Source organism: Ictalurus furcatus, chromosome 7 (assembly GCF_023375685.1).
Source record: "Ictalurus furcatus strain D&B chromosome 7, Billie_1.0, whole genome shotgun sequence".
Taxonomy (NCBI): Eukaryota; Metazoa; Chordata; class Actinopteri; order Siluriformes; family Ictaluridae; genus Ictalurus; species Ictalurus furcatus.
In genome coordinates, this window is record NC_071261.1 from 34,887,324 (window position 1) to 34,905,712 (window position 18,389).

The window sequence follows — 18,389 nt, forward strand, 5'->3', positions numbered from 1 at the left end:
TATTGGACGCTCGTCGTTCTTTTTGCCCTCGTTGACGTCCCGTAGCTCTGTGTGACGTCAGAAGCAACATGGCGGCGAGAGCAGGGAAGCAGCAGAACCGTGTGGGGAGGAAAAGCGGCTCCGGGGAGCAGGATGAGGAGGAACAGCCGCTCCAGGCCGTGCTGATCGCCGACAGCTTCAACCGGAGATTCTTTCCCATCACTAAAGACCAGCCGAGGGTGAGTTTATAACCGCTTCATCACCGCGCTATGCTAAGTGCTCCACACAGCCGTTCCTGTACAGGCCCCGCCTCCCTGCACCCACTGACCAATCAGAGTGAGGAGTTAGCCAGCAGTCTGTTTTTAAATGTCTGATGTAACACCTGTAGGCGCAGAGCCATCAGAGAGCTGTTGTAGGTGTAGATGGTGGTCATATGACTGATCTCCCCCTCTGTTCAGGAAGGGTTGGTTTGCTCCAGTTTCATACACAGTCTTATGATTACTTGGTTTATTTACCGTCAATAAAACACACACACACACACACACTGTAACATGCACAAAGTGTAACCTACACTGTTGACACACACACAAACATGCTGTAACACACACTGTTTTCCTTATCACACAAAACACAGTGTAAGTGTGTGTGTGTGTGTGTGTGTGTGTGTGTCCCTCAGGCTCTCCTGCCCCTGGCCAACGTCTCCATGATCGACTACACTCTGGAGTTCCTGACTTCTACAGGCGTGCAGGAGACCTTCGTTTTCTGCTGCTGGATGTCCAACAAGATAAAGGACCATCTGCTGTGAGACGCTGTATTTACTCTCTCTCTCTCTCTCTCTCTCTCTCTCTCTCTCTGATGGTCACAGTTTGAAGGACATTGTGTGTGATTGTACAGGAAGTCGAAGTGGTGTCGTCCCAGCTCTCCGAACACGGTACACATCATCACGTCAGACCTGTACCGCTCCCTGGGAGACGTGCTGAGGGACGTGGACGCCAAATCCCTCGTCCGTTCCGACTTCATCCTGGTGTACGGAGACGTGGTGTCCAACATCGACCTGTCCCACGCCCTGCAGCAGCACATGTACGTGTGTGTGTGTGTTATTTAGTCTGTAATATGGTTGTTGGTTTATCTGTATTTTATAAATGTACTGCTATTTAATCTCTCTCTCTCTCTCCAGACTGAGGCGTAAACAGGAGAAGAACATCTCGGTGATGACCATGATTTTCAGAGAGTCGTCACCCGGCAACCGGACTCGCTGTGACGAGGATGATGTCATTGTCGCCGTAGATACCAAGAGTAACCGAGTGCTCCACTATCAGAAAACACAGGGACTGAAGAAGGTCCACTTCCCCATGGTAACTACATAAACTGTAAATAAGGGGTGTGGTTTGGAACACGCCTACCATGGCCCGATGATGGTGTTCGTCTGTGTGCGCTATCCCAACCCCCCCCCCCCGGTATTACTAGGCGTTTGTGATGTACAAATGAACATGAGATAAATCACGTCAGATATTTCTACACCTTTACTGTGAAACAACAACCAACAACGTTCCAGTGGAAAAATAATAGAAACGATTTAGGGGGACACGTACAATAATCTGTGTGTATAAGTATACACACCCCTTCACTAACAGATTATAAAGCAGTCAGTATTTTGGGTAAGAGTCTACCCACTTTTATTCTACTCTTCCTTTCACAAATGCTCCAGCTCTATCAGATAGTGAGGGGATCTCCTGTACACCATCCTCTTCAGGTCCTTCCACAGGATCTAGATCTGAGCTCTGACTGTGACATTACGAAACTCTTCTTCTGCTTCTGTTGCTTTGTTGTTGATGTGGATTCGTGCTTTGGGTTGTTATCATGCTGTAAGGTGAAATTATTTTCAGATTTTGTGAAGAGAAGCAACTCTATAGCATGATGCTGCCACCACCGTGCTTCACCGTGGGTATGATTCTCTTGGTGATAAGCTGTCTTGTTTTTGTACCAAACATATCTTTTTGAATTATGCCCAGAAGCTTCTGCCTTGCTCTCATCAGACCAAAACACATTTTGCCACATGGTTTGGGATGATTTATTTGAGCTTGGATGTTTTTTTCATGACATAGGTCTAGCCCCTCCCACCCCATCGCCCAGACATGAAGAATACGAGAGATTGATTAGTACTCGCCAGATGTTCCTGCAGTTCCTTTAATGTTCCTGTAGGTCTCTTGGTAGCCTCCCTGGTAAGATTTTGTCTTCTCCTTTTGTGAATGTTGGAGGGATGTCCTGTTCTTGGTGATGTCACTGTGGAGCTCTGTTTTCTCCACTTGTGAAGGCCATCATCAACGTGTTCCATGGTACATCTGATGTTTTGGAAATTCTTTTGAACCATTCCTGATCGATACCTTTTCAGCTTCAGCAGTCGGATGAAACCAAGATGATATGAAGAAACTTGTAGAGAAACAGCTGATCTTTATTTGGTGTTAATCAGAATCACTTCAGTGATGACAGCTGTATGATAAGTTCTGTTGACCATGAGACTGAATGTGACTGGTTCATTCTGAGGGCAGTCACATGACCATTATAAAAGGGTGCACTTACTTATGCAACCAGGCTATTTTACTTCTTTTTTTTTCCTATTTTCTTATTTCCCCCTAAAACATTTCTGTTTGTTTTCCACGTTAAAGGTGGATAAAGATTTGAATTTTCCTACATGACAAATACCTGCAGTTTTAACAGGGGTGTGTAGACTTTTATACGCACTATGTAGTGAGTAGGGTGTGTGGTTTGGGACACGCCCACAGTGCAGATTAACACCTGACGTTAATGAAGCCTTTGTTTATTACAGAATATTTTCCACAGTGGCAGTGACGAGTTTGAGGTCCGTCATGACCTGCTGGACTGCCACATCAGTATCTGTTCCCCACAGGTGTGTTTACTCTGCACCTCGCACGCACGCGCACACACACACACACACACACACACACACACTCCTCCGTGTGTGTTTTATCACAGCTGTAACAGTGTGAGTGTAATATTTCCGGCTGTTCCTCAGGTGGCTGAACTCTTCACGGATAACTTCGACTATCAGACCAGGAACGACTTCGTACGTGGGATTCTCGTCAACGAGGAGGTCAGCTCTTACCTCCATTATCATGCTAGTCAGATAGCGTGTTAGCGAGTTAGTGTCTCTGTACAGTGAGCTGCATGAATAAATATCCTGAAGTGTTGTTATTTATAAACAGCTTGGTGTAGTTCAGGGTAACTGAACGCTACTTCCTGTTTCCTGTCAGATTCTGGGGAATCAGATCCACATGTACGTGAGTAAAGATGGCTACGGCGCACGCGTCTCCAACCTGCACATGTACGACTCTGTGTCCTGCGATCTGATTGGCCGCTGGGCGTATCCCATCACCCCGGAGGCTAACTTCTCAGATGAAGAGGGGCGGAGCTGCACACACTCGCGCCACAACGTTTATCGTGAAGTGGGCGTCGGCCTGGGACACGGCAGCCTGATGGAGGAAAACGTTCTGATTGGACGAAACACAGTGATCGGCGCCAACTGCAGCCTATCAAACACCGTGATCGGGGCCAACTGTCGCATCGGTAACACTTCCCGTTTCACTCTCACTTCCTGTTTCGCTCTCTCTTCCTGTTTGTATGCAAGGAGACATGCCTACTGTTCAGTGTGGCACTCTGATTGGCTGGGGTGTGTGTGTGTGTGTTTCCTAGGCGACGGCGTGGTGTTGGACCGAGCGTTTATCTGGAACAATGTTGCTATTGGTGACGGTGTGACGGTTCGTCAGTCTGTGATCTGTGACGGCGTGGAGGTGAAACACGGAGTCACACTCAAACCACAGTGTGTGCTCGCCTACAGCGTAAGACCACACACACTCACACACACACACACACACACTCACACTGCGCTGTAGATCCTGACATTCCTGATACTATCACCGTATAACTTTTTGACTTTACCCCCTGACCTTTGACCTTTACTCCTTGTGTGTAGGTGGTGGTGGGGCCGGGCGTGTCTCTCCCCGAGGGGACGGTCGTGTCTCTGCATCACCCAGACGAGGAGGAGGAAGACGATGATGAAGATGAGTTCCTGAGTGACGATAATGACATCAGTGTCCATAAAGACAAGACCAAACACAAGGGTGCACACACACACACCCACCCATATTCACACCTGTATAGTCCACAAGACCAAACACAAGGGTACACACACACACACACACACACCTGTATAGTCCACAAGACCAAACACAAGGGTGTACACACACACACCCACACTCACACCTGTATAGTCCACAAGACCAAACACAAGGGTACACACACACACCCACACTCACACCTCTATAGTCCACAAGACCAAACACAAGGGTACACACACACACCCACACTCACACCTCTATAGTCCACAAGACCAAACACAAGGTTACACACACACACACACACACCTGTATAGTCCACAAGACCAAACACAAGGGTACACACACACACCCACACTCACACCTCTATAGTCCACAAGACCAAACACAAGGTTACACACACACACACACACACCTGTATAGTCCACAAGACCAAACACAAGGTTACACACACACACACACACACCTGTATAGTCCACAAGACCAAACACAAGGGTACACACACACCCACCCATATTCACACCTGTATAGTCCACAAGACCAAACACAAGGGTACACACACACACACACACACCTGTATAGTCCACAAGACCAAACACAAGGGTGTACACACACACACACACACACACACCTGTATAGTCCACAAGACCAAACACAAGGGTACACACACACACCCACACTCACACCTCTATAGTCCACAAGACCAAACACAAGGGTACACACACACACCCACACTCACACCTCTATAGTCCACAAGACCAAACACAAGGTTACACACACACACACCTGTATAGTCCACAAGACCAAACACAAGGGTACACACACACACACACACACCTGTTTAGTCCACAAGACCAAACACAAGGGTGTACACACACACACCCACACTCACACCTGTATAGTCCACAAGACCAAACACAAGGGTGTACACACACACACCCACACTCACACCTCTATAGTCCACAAGACCAAACACAAGGTTACACACACACACACCCACCTGTATAGTCCACAAGACCAAACACAAGGGTACACACACACACACCCACACTCACACCTGTATAGTCCACAAGACCAAACACAAGGTTACACACACACACACACACCCACCTGTATAGTCCACAAGACCAAACACAAGGGTACCCCATAATTGGGAGATGTGGGGGCAGAGCTAAAATAGTGCAGATCTCTGATTGGTCAAACAATTACACAAAAGTAAAAATGTTTTGTTTACTTGTTTGTGTTGTTTAGCGTATAACCCGGCTGAGGTGGGGTCTGAGGGGCGGGGCTACCTGTGGAAGAACAGCAGCGTTGATGATGCGGAGGAGGAGGAGCTAACACAGTGCATCTGGGGTAACACACAGACACACACACACACATGCATGCATGCATGCATGCATGCATACATACATACATACATACACACACACTTCTATATGAAAGATGTGTGTGTGCGTGCGCAGGTCTGGTTCTGAAGTCCGATCCTGACAGTGAGTCGGAGAGCGAGGCCAGTGAAGGGTCACATGACCCTGGGAGCCGTTCTGATTCGCCCGAGCTCGATGATGTTAAAGGTACTGACACGCTGGCTGTGTCCCAATTCATACAGTATGGTGACCATGACAACAGACTGCTGTTTCAGGTCAGCTGTTTTAAACACTGTCTGCTTAAATCAAGACTGTGCACTATGTAGACATGTAGTGATAGTTGTCATGGTAACCAGTAGCCCTCTGGTATCTTAAAATAATTGTTAATAGCAACATGTAGCATATTGTTAAGCATGCTAGTGCGGCATGCTGTTTCAGACACTGTTGCCATGGTAACCGTGATAAGCTGATGCTAAATGCTTTTTAAAAGCTGTGTGTAGAGTTAGAGTTTCTGTTCACATTCAGGTGTAATTTTGTGTGTGTGTGTGTGTGTGTGTCAGTGTTTCAGAACGAGGTTCTCGGCACTCTGCAGCGAGGTCTGGAGGAGAACATCGGCTGTGATAATCTGGTTCTGGAGATAAACTCTCTCAAGTGAGTCATGCTGATGTTCAGACACGCTGCGCTGTGATTGGCTGGGCTCCACTCTGAGGTTGTGTTTTAAATATCTTTACACCACAGTGCTGCGGAGTTCTGGATTGTGATTGGTCAGGTGGTGATTAATTCTCAATATCAGCAGCTCTGACAATAGTGCAGGTTTATATTAATGCACTCGTTCTGATACGGTACGGTTACTGTAGTAACAGCTTGTTCACGGGGCGTGTACAGCGGGCGCTCCACTGATAATAAACAGAAGATTACACATGAACGCTGGTGTAAGAGGAATGGGTGTGTAGTGTCAGGGGAATAAAACACTCAGGGACGTGTTAAAGGGAAATAATCAGTTCCAGGTGCTAACATTATTATTATTATTATTATTATTATTATTATTATTTTACAGGTACGCGTATAATATCTCTCTGAAGGAGGTGATGCAGATTCTCACTAAAGTGGTTCTGGAGTTTCCTTTCCAACAGCATGGAGCTCACATCACTGCAGCTCAGTACTCCTCTCTACTACTGCCCGTGAGTCTGTCTGTCTCTCTGTCTGTCTCTCTGTCTGTCTCTCTGTCTGTCTCTCTGTCTGTCTCTCTGTCTGTCTGTAGATCACCACAGCTCAGTACTCCTCTCTACTACTGCCCGTGAGTCTGTCTGTCTCTCTGTCTGTCTCTCTGTCTGTCTCTCTGTCTGTCTGTAGATCACCACAGCTCAGTACTCCTCTCTACTACTGCCCGTGAGTCTGTCTGTCTCTCTGTCTGTCTCTCTGTCTGTCTCTCTGTCTGTCTGTAGATCACCACAGCTCAGTACTCCTCTCTACTACTGCCTGTGAGTCTGTCTGTCTATCTGTCTGTCTCTCTCTCTGTCTGTCTCTCTCTCTGTCTGTCTGTCTCTCTGTCTGTCTGTACGTCACCACAGCTCAGTACTCCTCTCTACTACTGCCCGTGAGTCTGTCTGTCTCTCTGTCTGTCTCTCTGTCTGTCTGTAGATCACCACAACTCAGTACTCCTCTCTACTACTGCCTGTGAGTCTGTCTGTCTCTCTCTCTGTCTGTCTGTCTCTCTGTCTGTCTGTACGTCACCACAGCTCAGTACTCCTCTCTACTACTGCCCGTGAGTCTGTCTGTCTCTCTGTCTGTCTCTCTGTCTGTCTCTCTGTCTGTCTGTAGATCACCACAGCTCAGTACTCCTCTCTACTACTGCCCGTGAGTCTGTCTGTCTCTCTGTCTGTCTCTCTGTCTGTCTCTCTGTCTGTCTGTAGATCACCACAGCTCAGTACTCCTCTCTACTACTGCCTGTGAGTCTGTCTGTCTATCTGTCTGTCTCTCTCTCTGTCTGTCTCTCTCTCTGTCTGTCTGTCTCTCTGTCTGTCTGTACGTCACCACAGCTCAGTACTCCTCTCTACTACTGCCCGTGAGTCTGTCTGTCTCTCTGTCTGTCTCTCTGTCTGTCTGTAGATCACCACAACTCAGTACTCCTCTCTACTACTGCCTGTGAGTCTGTCTGTCTCTCTCTCTGTCTGTCTGTCTCTCTGTCTGTCTGTACGTCACCACAGCTCAGTACTCCTCTCTACTACTGCCCGTGAGTCTGTCTGTCTCTCTGTCTGTCTCTCTGTCTGTCTCTCTGTCTGTCTCTCTGTCTGTCTCTCTGTCTGTCTGTACGTCACCACAGCTCAGTACTCCTCTCTACTACTGCCAGTGAGTCTGTCTGTTTCTCTGCCTGTCTCTCTGTCTGTCTGCCTGTGCATTAATATAGATGATTTCAGTAGATATCTGACAAGTGCTCTGTGTCTGATGGCTTATTGCTGAGAAAGGAAGACAGATAAAGTTTGTGTGTGTGTGTGTGTGTAGTTGTTGAAGAAGTGGGCTCCGGTGTTTAAGAACTACGTGAAGCGACCTCAGGATCACACACACTGTCTCTCCACTCTGGAGGAGGTGTTCATGGAGCATGACGCATACTGGCCTGCCCTCGCCAAGGTAAAGCCACGCCCTCGACACTAAACCACACCTACAACACTAAACCACACCCATTACAAATAGCCACACCTATAAAACCACACCCAATATAAAGAAGCCACACCCACCCACATCCCTGTATGTGCAGTGCAGTAGTGTACAGTGGTTCAGCCCTGTGTGTGTGTGTGTGTGTGTGTGTGTGTGTGTGTGTGTGTGTGTGTGTGTGTGTGTGTGTGTGTGTGATGTAGGTGTTGATGAGTGTGTACCAGTTGGAGATTCTGGATGAGGACTCCATTATGCGCTGGTTCTCTCAGGGAGCACAGACAGAGAGGAGTAAAACCCTGCGCAGGAACCTGGGGGTGAGACACTGACTGGGAGATGTAGTCCACTTTGCACTGTCTGTAGACTTTACTCCATGTAGTAATAATAATAAGATGAAGATTGTATTGTAGTTTGTAACACACAGATGTTGTAGATGTTGTATAAGGAGAGAAATAATAAACATCTGCTGTGGTGACTGTGTGCAGCTGCTGAAGTTCATCCAGTGGTTGGAGGAGGCCGAGGAGTCTTCAGAGGGAGATGACTGAACACCACATCCCTCTGTGTGTGTGTGTGTGTGTGTGTGTGAGAGAGAAGCAGAACTGTCTATCTGATAATTAACCAAGCTAACGAGAGAAACGTGATGTTAACACACGTGACGTGTTTATTAGCACTTAATCCTGCTTCATGATGCTTTTGTAAAACCGCTTTAGCTGTGTGAGTTATTGTTGGACACGACCTTTGACCCTGTGACCCTGATGAGTGAAATATGATGTGTAATATTCCTATATTTCGAGTGGCAGCTGTGAGACCTGTTTAAAGTCTGAAGAAATGAAAGAGCGTGTGTGTTTATTTATCCGGAGTTTGTACAGAGTTTGTGGAAGATCAGAGGAGATAACGTCAGGTCTTCGATGTGTTCAGAGCAAGGAATTCTGGGAAGGAGACATTACTGTTAGGAATAAAAAATAAAGCTTGGAAAGATGTAGCAGAGGTCGCTTTGCTAATCTGATCTGAAGCTGAAGTGGAGCACATGATGTAAATCACAGCTGATTTTCACACTAATTAGTGCTTTGTTTTAATCTGTGTTAAACTAGCTCGTTTTTCAAGGCATCTACGTGTAGTTACTACTGTTTATTGTCTTGAGTGGAAAAACACCACCACTGCGTAGGCCACGCCCACACCAGACAAACTATAAGCGACACTGAGGGTCTTGTGCATAATCCGTTTATTTATTCCAGTACAGGAGAAGGATCGTATCGTTTATCTTTCTACAGAGTGATTGAGATTAAGAGAGAGAGAGTTTACTATGAAAGTTACTTTAATCGTAAAAGAGTTTAAGATTACTACAGACTACAGTTTATTTCCCGTAATGAAAATAAAGAATAACAGTAAACGAGTGCTCTGTAACCCAGCTGCTGAAGGACTGTGTTCCATCCCAAACCTGCACCAGTTCCCCATCACAGCACATTTCATCTCAATCTCAGTAAAACACGACTGATTAGTTCTCTAGAACAGCAGCTCTGAGAGTAGCGCAGGTTTATATTAAAGCACTCGCTCTAATTCTAATATGTTTTCGTTTCTATAGCAACGGCTCGTTCACAGGGACGTGTACAGCGCACGCTCTACTGATGATAAACTGACTAAAAACCGTTTATAATCTTTGATCTGCAAGGATAATTGTGTTGATGTAACGTGTATGGAAGGAGTCTCCAGGGTCAGCGCTGTGTGACAGTCAGAGGTGAAGCTGTAACTTTAAGTTTTCAACGTCTTCAGGACAGAGGAGTTTACACTTCTTTACTGTTTCTCCCTAACACCACAATGCGATGTTATGAGAGAATAAAGAGAGAGAATAGAGAGAGGCTGGTGAGGGAACGACTGTTTATAGCTTCTGTAACATGAGAACAAATAATTAAGGGAATAAAACCCTTGAAGACGTGCTGTTAGGAAAATAATGAACAGTAGCTCCATTTCATCACACCACCCAGTCGAGTATTTTCCTCTTAACAGCACGACTCACCGCACACCACTCATTTACACAACTTCACACACACACAGAGCACACGTATTCACTGTAGAGGTGTGTGTGTGTGTTATCTAGTGCCTCTTCTTCTCCGTGTTGAGTGTACTGTAAATCAACACGCCGAGTACGGAGCATCCTGTGATTGTTCCCGTGAATATCATCACCGTCAGTAACCTGCACTTTTGTTCATGTCTCTTTTTTCACCGACTTGTATCCTCCAGAGAAAAGGAAAAACTCTCGCCCATCTATCGGACGCTCCAGTACCATCTTCTCATCACTCCCCTGCTCCACCACCACCACATCAATTCCTCTTATGACTGATTTAACACACAGCATCTCCTCCTGAATCTGAACGAACAGTAAATCAGTTATTAGCTCACAATGACAAGTTATTCCAGTTATTCATGAGTCATTCCATCTCAAGTGGTCCATTGCAGGTTGCTTAACTGTTTTTAAGATACGACAAGATACAAGATACGATCCTGAAATCTTCACAGAAATATGTCCTCTATAGGAGCATTCTGCTGTAAAATTTATGAGTTGGGGATTATACAGGTTACAGAGCTAGGGCTGGTAGAAATCTGGGGCAAAGCCAACTTCTTTCATGCATTTTGAGAAATGGACAGATTCTAGGATGAAGGAACATGAATGTGCAAAATGTTTATATATCTACATGTACCTCGTAATGTGCTCTACAGATCAGTTTTTGTTCCAAGCAGCTAGGAGACGTTGAGGTTTCTGTGAACAGGTGTATAACCAAAATGTGTTGTGTGCCATGACACAAAGATGGCCGTCATAGTTAAACCAAGTTAGATAATAAAAAAACACTGCCTTGTAGTGAGTCCTGTGCTGATTACAGCCACTGGAATGATGAATGAGTCACTCATGTTCTCTGTACAGACAGAAACACACATTAACACAGTTACACAAACTCTCTCTTTTTTTAAATGATTAATTACTTGTATTGTGAAACCAAACCAAATAGCAAATTTGTCAAATGGGTCAAAATAACAGGTGTGAAAGCACACTGAAGTCATCCTAAATCTAGAAATAAACCTGTATTTTTTAATTACTTAGCAGGTGATTCACCACTGTGAAGGTGAAACTATAAAACCGGTTTTGCTTCCAAACAGGCTTTTATTACCTTTAGGTTGGATTACTGTAATGCCTTGCTATCTGGGTATTCCATAAACACACTCCAGTTAGTCCAGAACGCAGCTGCTAGAGTCCTAACTCGACCCAGAAGATACGACCACATCACCCCGATCTTATCCACACTGCATTGGCTCCCAGTGAAATCTCACATTGATTATAAAATACTATTATTATTTTATAAAGCACTAAATGGTCTTGTGCCACAGTACTGAGAGAACTTTTAGTCTTTTAATAATTTATTTTGAGAAATATCAAAAATCTAAAAGGTGGGTCTCATACCTGACACCTAGATGAACACTTTACAGTAGGTTATATGACTGTAAGTCATTCCTTTCAAATGCTATTGAAGTTATAAACGTGTTTAACAATGTCGTATGTAACTTTAGAGACTTTTTCAATTCAATTTTATTTGTACAGCGCTTTTTACAATAGACGTTGTATCAAAGCAGCTTTACAGAAATATCAACATGGTATACAGATATTAAAAGTGCGAATTTATCCCAACTGAGCAAGCCACTGAGTGGCGACGGTGGCAAGGAAAAACTCCCTAAGATGTTAAGAGGAAGAAACCTTGAGAGGAACCAGACTCAGAAGGGAACCCATCCTCATCTGGGTAACAACAGATAGTGTGAAAAAGTTCATTATGGATTTATATGTAGTCTGTTTGGCCTTAGGAGCAGCCGTAGTCCCAGCAGTCTGGAATTGGAGTAGATGAGAGCTCCTTCTAGAGGTAGGACATCCGAAACGGATCAGGCAGGTCCGGAGAGCAGAGAGGATCTGGATCTCTAGTATCTCCATAAAATCGTGTGTGGCTCGGCAGAAGGAGAGAGGGAGAGAAAAGATTATTAGGACTGTGCTTAGCGTAACAGAAAGTCTAGTCAGGGTAGGCTTGAGTAAACAAATACGTTTGAAGCCTAGACTTAAACACTGAGACTGTGTCTGAGTCCCGAACACTAATAGGAAGACTGTTCCATAACTGTGGGGCTCTATAAGAGAAAGCTCTCCCCCCTGCTGTAGCCTTCACTATTCGATACCGTCAAATAGCCTGCATCTTTTGATCTAAGTAGGCGTGGCGGATCATAGAAAACCAAAAGGTCGCTTAGATACTGTGGCGCGAGACCGTTTAGTGCTTTATAAGTTGATAAATGTATTTTATAATCAATGCGACACGGTCCCTTGATTGCCGCATATCCGCGAATATCGAACATCCAACGTCACACCAACTTTATTCCAGTTCTTTAACATGTAACATTTTAATTATATTTTACTGAAACTAACGAAATGACTCGTAAATGACTCACTGAAAAATGACTCGTAAATGATTCGTTCATTTTGCTGAAAGAGATTCAAAGATCTGAGTCGGTAAAATGATTCACATCACTATTCTATAGAGCACGTAAGATTCTGGCTCCGCCCCGTTACTCGCTCTTCACTGAACCTAGATGTAGAGGGAGAAGTTTGAACTCCGAGTGGAGTAGAAGTAAAGAGAGTTTTTAACCTTCACACGGTGAGTTCATTACAGATATTATAATACACTAATGTTATATAAATATTACAGCACAGTTTAAACGACTGAGATGAGTTTATGTGTTAATACAGAGCTGAACTTTTAATAAACTCGTCGTGAAGAGTTTGTGTAAAATGTCCGCTGTGGAGAAAAAACACCGACAGTAAATAGTTGTGTACATTGCTGTATAGAAATACCGGCTTCTTATTTTAGTAGTGTTTACTGTTTTTATTGGTTTTGATAATAAATGTGAAACGGTGATTGTATTTAACTGAGTGAATCTAAGGTAAATGAAATCTGAGGTGTGCTAATCTGAGGTAACTGATGTCAGGCCCGTGTTAACTGAGGTAACTGATATCGGGCGTGTGCTATCTGAGGTAACGGAATTCGGGCGTGTGCTGTCTGAGGTAACTGAAATCTCGGTTATGCTAACTGAGCTAATAAAACATAAAATGAAGCACAGTTCACTCTAAATCCAATATGTGTTTTTTAATTTTATTTGTGAATATGGGTGGTTAATATTACATTACAGTACATTTACATTTATTCACTTAGCAGACGCTTTTATCCAAAGCGATTTACAAATGAGAAAAATACAAGCAAAGCGATATATCAAGCAGAGAACAATACAAGTAGTGCTACCATACAAGATCCATGAATTGAGTTCCAGAAGAAGCAAAGTGCACTGAGTAGAGGTGTAAGTGCAAATTTTTTTTTTTTTTTTTTTTTTTTAATGAGTTGGTTAGGTGTTCATGGAAGAGGTGGGTCTTTAGCTGTTTTTTGAAGATGGTGAGAGATTCTGTGGTCCGGATTGAGATTGGAAGTTCATTCCACCACTGAGGAACAGTTAGCGTGAAGGTTCTGGAAAGGGACCTTGCGCCGCGCTGAGTGGGAACTACTAGTCGGTCGCAGATTGCGAGAGGGAACGTAGGCCTTCAGGAGAGAGTTGAGAACTGACCCGGAACTGACCCCTGTGGAACGCCAGTTGTGAGTTGCTGAGTTTCAGAAATACCTCTCCTCCATGATACCATGAAGGATCTGTCTGAGAGAGAGGATTCCACCCAGCGCAGAACCGTTCCAGTGATGCCCAGGCTGGAGAGAGTTGACGGGAGGATCTGATGGTTCACAGTGTCGAAAGCAGCAGAGAGGTCAAGTAGGATGAGGACAGATGATCTAGAGGTTGCTCTTACTAGTCGTAAGGCTTCAGTGACTGAAAGCAGAGCAGAGCAGTCTCCGTGGAGTGGTTGCTTTTGAAGCCAGACTGCTTGGTGTCCAGGAGGTTGTTCTGTGTGAGAAAATTGGAGAGTTGATTAAAAACGGCTCTTTCAAGAGTTTTGGAAAGAAAAGGGAGGAGGGAAACAGGCCTGTAGTTGTCAACTACAGCAGGGATAAGTGATTGTTTTTTAAGCAGTGGGGTAGAGAGGGATGTGTTAAAGATGTGTGTGAGTGCAGGTAATAGTGTGGGAGAGATGGACTGAAGATAATGTGTGGATTTAAAAATGTAGTAATAATAACCGAGTGAAAGCGTTTATGCACTTTTAATAAAAAAAAAAAGAAAAAACTCTTCAGAATGAAGTCATGGTGCTGCAGGTTAAAGGCGTGTCCTCATTGGTTCCCTGGTCGCTAAGGGACACAGTTTCCCTAGTAACATGGATGTTTTGATCTAAAATAATACAAATAATAATGTTGGCAGTAAAATTAAGCTGTAGTGTAGCTGTAGCCACACACGCTTGACACCATCTGAACCAAATAAGTTTATCTTGGTCTCATCAGACCACAGGACATGGTTCCAGTAATCCATGTCCTTAGTCTGCTTGTCTTCAGCAAACTGTTTGCTGGCTTTCTTGTACATCATCTTTAGAAGAGGCTTCCTTCTGGGACGACAGCCATGCAAACCAATTTGATGCAGTGTGCGGCGTATGGTCTGAGCTCTGACAGGCTGACCCCCCACCCCTTCAACCTCTGCAGCAATGCTGGCAGCACTCATATGTCTATTTCGCAAAGACAACCTCTGGATATGACGCTGAGCACATACACTCAGCTTCTTTGGTCGACCATGGTGAGGCCTGTTCTGAGTGGAACCTGTCCTGTTAAACTGCTGTATGTTTCTTGGCCACTGTGTTGCAGCTCAGTGTCAGGGTCTTGGCAATCTTCTTATAGCCTAGGTCATCTTTATGTAGAGCAACAATTCTTTTTTTCAGATCCTCATTGAGTTCTTTGCCATGAGGTGCCATGTTGAACTTTCAGTGACCAGTATGAGGGAATGTGAGAGCGAGGACACCAAATTTAACACACCTGCTCCCCATTCACACCTGAGACCTTGTAACACTAACAAGTCACATGACACCGGGGAGGGAAAATGGCTAATTAGGCCCAATTTGGACATTTTCAGTTAGGGGTATACTCACTTTTTTTTGCCAGCGGTTTAGGCATTAATGGCTGTGTGAGTTATTTTGAAGTGACAGCAAATTTACACTGTTACACAAGCTGTACACTCACTACTTTACATTGTAGCAAAGTGTCATTTCTTCAGTGTTGTCACATGAAAAGATATAATCAAATATTTACAAAAATGTGAGGGGTGTACTCATTTTTGTAAGACACTGAGTGCACGGATGCTGCTCTGGCTCCCTTGTGACTCCAGGGCATCCGTGTACTAAACTACCTGGACGACTAGTTAATTCTAGCACGATCCATGGAACAGGCGGTTTAACATCGAGATGTTAATCTCGCACACATGAGGAGCTTGGGGCTCAGGTTGACCCTCAAGAAAAGTGTGTTTTCTCCAGTGCAGAGGACAACTTTTCTAGGGGTTATATGCAATTATACTACGATGAGAGCGTTTCTATCCCCAATACGCATAGGATCGATCCTATCAACTTTGAGCAAGATAAAGCTAGGTCTGGGCATCCCCTCCAGTCTCTGTGAGGGACTGTTGGGCCTTATGACAGCAGCAGCAAACGTCATCCAGTTGGGCCTATTGCGTATGAGACCGTTTCATTGGTGGCTGAAAAGTCGGGGGGGTTCATCCGAGGATGAAACCTCTGAGAGTAATTGGTCACGTGTTGATGCCTGCGTGCTCTGAGTATTTGGAGGTGCCCGCAGTTTCTAGCCTCGGGTCACACTATAGGGGCGTCTCCTTACTGCAAGATGGTAATGACAGACGTGTTCCTGACGGGCTGGGGTGCAGTCTTAAATGGCTGTCTAGCTCATGGTCTTTGGAGCAGCCCTCATCTGGAGTGGCATATAAATTGCCTAGAGATGCGGGCCATATTCCTAGCACTGAAATTCTTTCTTCCTCAGTTGAGAGGTCACCATGTGTCAGACAACACCGTGGTGGTCGTATATATCAACCAGCAGGGAGGATTATGTTCACGCCTCCTGTTCAGGCAGGCGCAACTAATCCTTCTGTGGGCAGAGGGAAAGTTCTTGTCAGTGAGTGCAATGTACATTCCGCACCATTGGGGCTGGACGCCATAGTGCACATGTGGCCGAGGTCACGTCTATATGCTTTTCTGCTCCCACAAGTTCTAGCAAGAGTTCGCCAAGACCGTCTACGTTTGCTGTTAGTAGCACCTTATTGGCCAGCTCGAATATGGCTCTCTGAGAGAATTTCCCTGCTCGACAGTACTCCTTGGGAGATTCCCATTCACAAACTGGAGGGCTGATTTATCAGCCTTGGCCAGAACTATGGAAACAACTTCTTTTAAGGAACAAACCTGAGTTACAGGAGAGAGTTACTGCGTCATCAAATATAAGAACCAATCAGGTTCATAGGTTTAATGGATATATTTAACCAGCTCGCTAACTTTGTTCAGCTAACAGATGAGATCACGGAGTGTGTTTGAGCAGCAGCTCTGCTTTCAGTGTCCTGACATCCTCGATGTTGTAATCGCAATACATTGAGTTTTATCATCATTTAGTCACTGAAGGGACGGAGAGCCGTAAGGATCTTCTAGAGTTACACTGTTTGAAAGTGTTCGTTTATATGAACAGCACTCGCTTTCTTTTAGTGCTAATCCATAATAATAAGTGGAGAACATTTTAGCTAACATCCGTCTGATTCCTGAAAGAATCTGTAGTTCTCTTACGACAGGTTCTGGTCTCTTATGGTCTTCTAGTAACCAGGTCACATGTGCATCTTTTTTTCTTTATAAACACAAAGGGTTCTATTGGAAGGCTTTATACTGAAATGTGTATGATAAACATAATTTTAATTTAATCATATGTGCATGTATAGATTTATATTTTATTCTGTTTATCTGCTTTTCTCTTTCAGTATCTGTATCAGCTCTTAGTACTATACAGGTGACGTTTAATCAGACTGCTGATCTGCCCTGTCTACGGAAATGTTCTGGTTTGGCAAAATGGACTCTCATCAGTAACCGAGATGATGTAGTGGCTGAGTGTGATCAGACATCCTGCAGGTCATTAAAGGAGGGATTTAATATTTCCCATGATAGGTACCTGAAGGGAGATCTCACCCTCACCATCACTGCAGCTGATTACAATAAGAGGAACACGTACACGTGTTGGTGTGGTGACAGAGGCGTTAATGACGTGCGTCTCGGTATCAAGCGTAAGTGTCTTTACCTGCTCTATAACTTATAAACTCTTACTGATTTAGATTTAATGTGTTATATCACATTTACATCCAGTTAAGATCTTCAGTGTTTTTTCTCCTCAGCGCCGACATCATCAGTTAAGATAAAACCTGGTGGAGATCTGAAGATGGATTTGCACGTACCAGAGCTAGCGAAGGTGATCTATGAGGGTGAGGAGATCTGCAGTGTGGATAAAAGCTCACTACACTGTACAGAAGAATACAGACCGAGAACATCACTCTCTAACACAGTTCTTACACTGAGAGGAGTAAACTTCACTGATGGTGGTGTTTACATCGTCCGAGACACGGGGAATAATGAAGATCTTCATATTTACTCCGTATCAGTGTGTGTGTGTGTGTGTGGAAAATTCAACATTTATCAGAATAAACTGAATTATGGGAAACATTGAGTACAGATTTATGTTTGTGATGGTCTGATAACTGCAAACAGTCTGATTTTGGTATCTGATAATGGCTTTAATTAAATAAGGTCACATGACCATTTAGCCTACAAGTTATTCCAAACAATAACATATAAACATAAATCTATATAAATATCAGTGATTATAATATAATATATGAAGATATATAACGATCCTTCTGGGCTTCTCTCATTGTCTGGTGTTTGACTTCATCTGCAGTGTACTGAACTGTGAACTGGCCTCATGCTGTGTGATTATCATGTCTATTACACATCTAATCTGATTTTTTATTCAGATAATTGGAGGGAAATGTGAAATTTGATAAATCTAGCTCATCATGTAGCTCTTTGAATTCTCACTGTATTTTTCTCACATACACGAGACACTACACGGCCTGATGGAGTTTCCTCAGGAGCCTTCTGTGATGATCAAATCTCCAGCATTTTATACCTTCCACTGTCACAGTCTGACACGTCCAGGCTCTGTTCTTTATACAATTAGTTCCTGTTAATAAGAATCCGTTTCCCCGTTATATCTTTGTCTGCTTTCCATGTCAC

The 18,389-nt window shown here is 44.3% G+C and overlaps 1 protein-coding gene and 2 long non-coding RNA genes across 3 annotated transcripts; 2 read left to right on the plus strand and 1 right to left on the minus strand.

Annotated features, from left to right (window-relative positions):
* Positions 1-32: 32 nt before the first annotated feature.
* Positions 33-9,175, plus strand: eif2b5 (eukaryotic translation initiation factor 2B, subunit 5 epsilon). Its single transcript, XM_053630004.1, has 16 exons — positions 33-218; positions 656-780; positions 874-1,059; positions 1,157-1,334; positions 2,807-2,887; positions 3,014-3,091; positions 3,252-3,564; positions 3,691-3,836; positions 3,971-4,118; positions 5,364-5,465; positions 5,576-5,683; positions 6,037-6,127; positions 6,534-6,657; positions 7,979-8,104; positions 8,332-8,442; positions 8,611-9,175. The coding sequence occupies exons 1-16, from the start codon at positions 69-71 to the stop codon at positions 8,668-8,670; spliced, it is 2,127 nt and encodes a 708-aa protein (XP_053485979.1). The 5' UTR covers positions 33-68; the 3' UTR covers positions 8,671-9,175.
* Positions 9,176-9,610: 435 nt separating this feature from the next.
* Positions 9,611-12,566, minus strand: LOC128610615 (uncharacterized). The gene is made up of 3 exons (XR_008386389.1): positions 11,287-12,566; positions 10,822-11,034; positions 9,611-10,490 (listed from the first exon to the last, which is right to left on the minus strand). It is a non-coding gene; the product is annotated as an uncharacterized LOC128610615 (long non-coding RNA).
* Positions 12,567-12,662: 96 nt separating this feature from the next.
* LOC128610612 (uncharacterized) lies at positions 12,663-18,060 on the plus strand. The gene is made up of 3 exons (XR_008386384.1): positions 12,663-12,804; positions 17,084-17,383; positions 17,492-18,060. It is a non-coding gene; the product is annotated as an uncharacterized LOC128610612 (long non-coding RNA).
* The last annotated feature ends 329 nt before the right edge of the window (positions 18,061-18,389 follow it).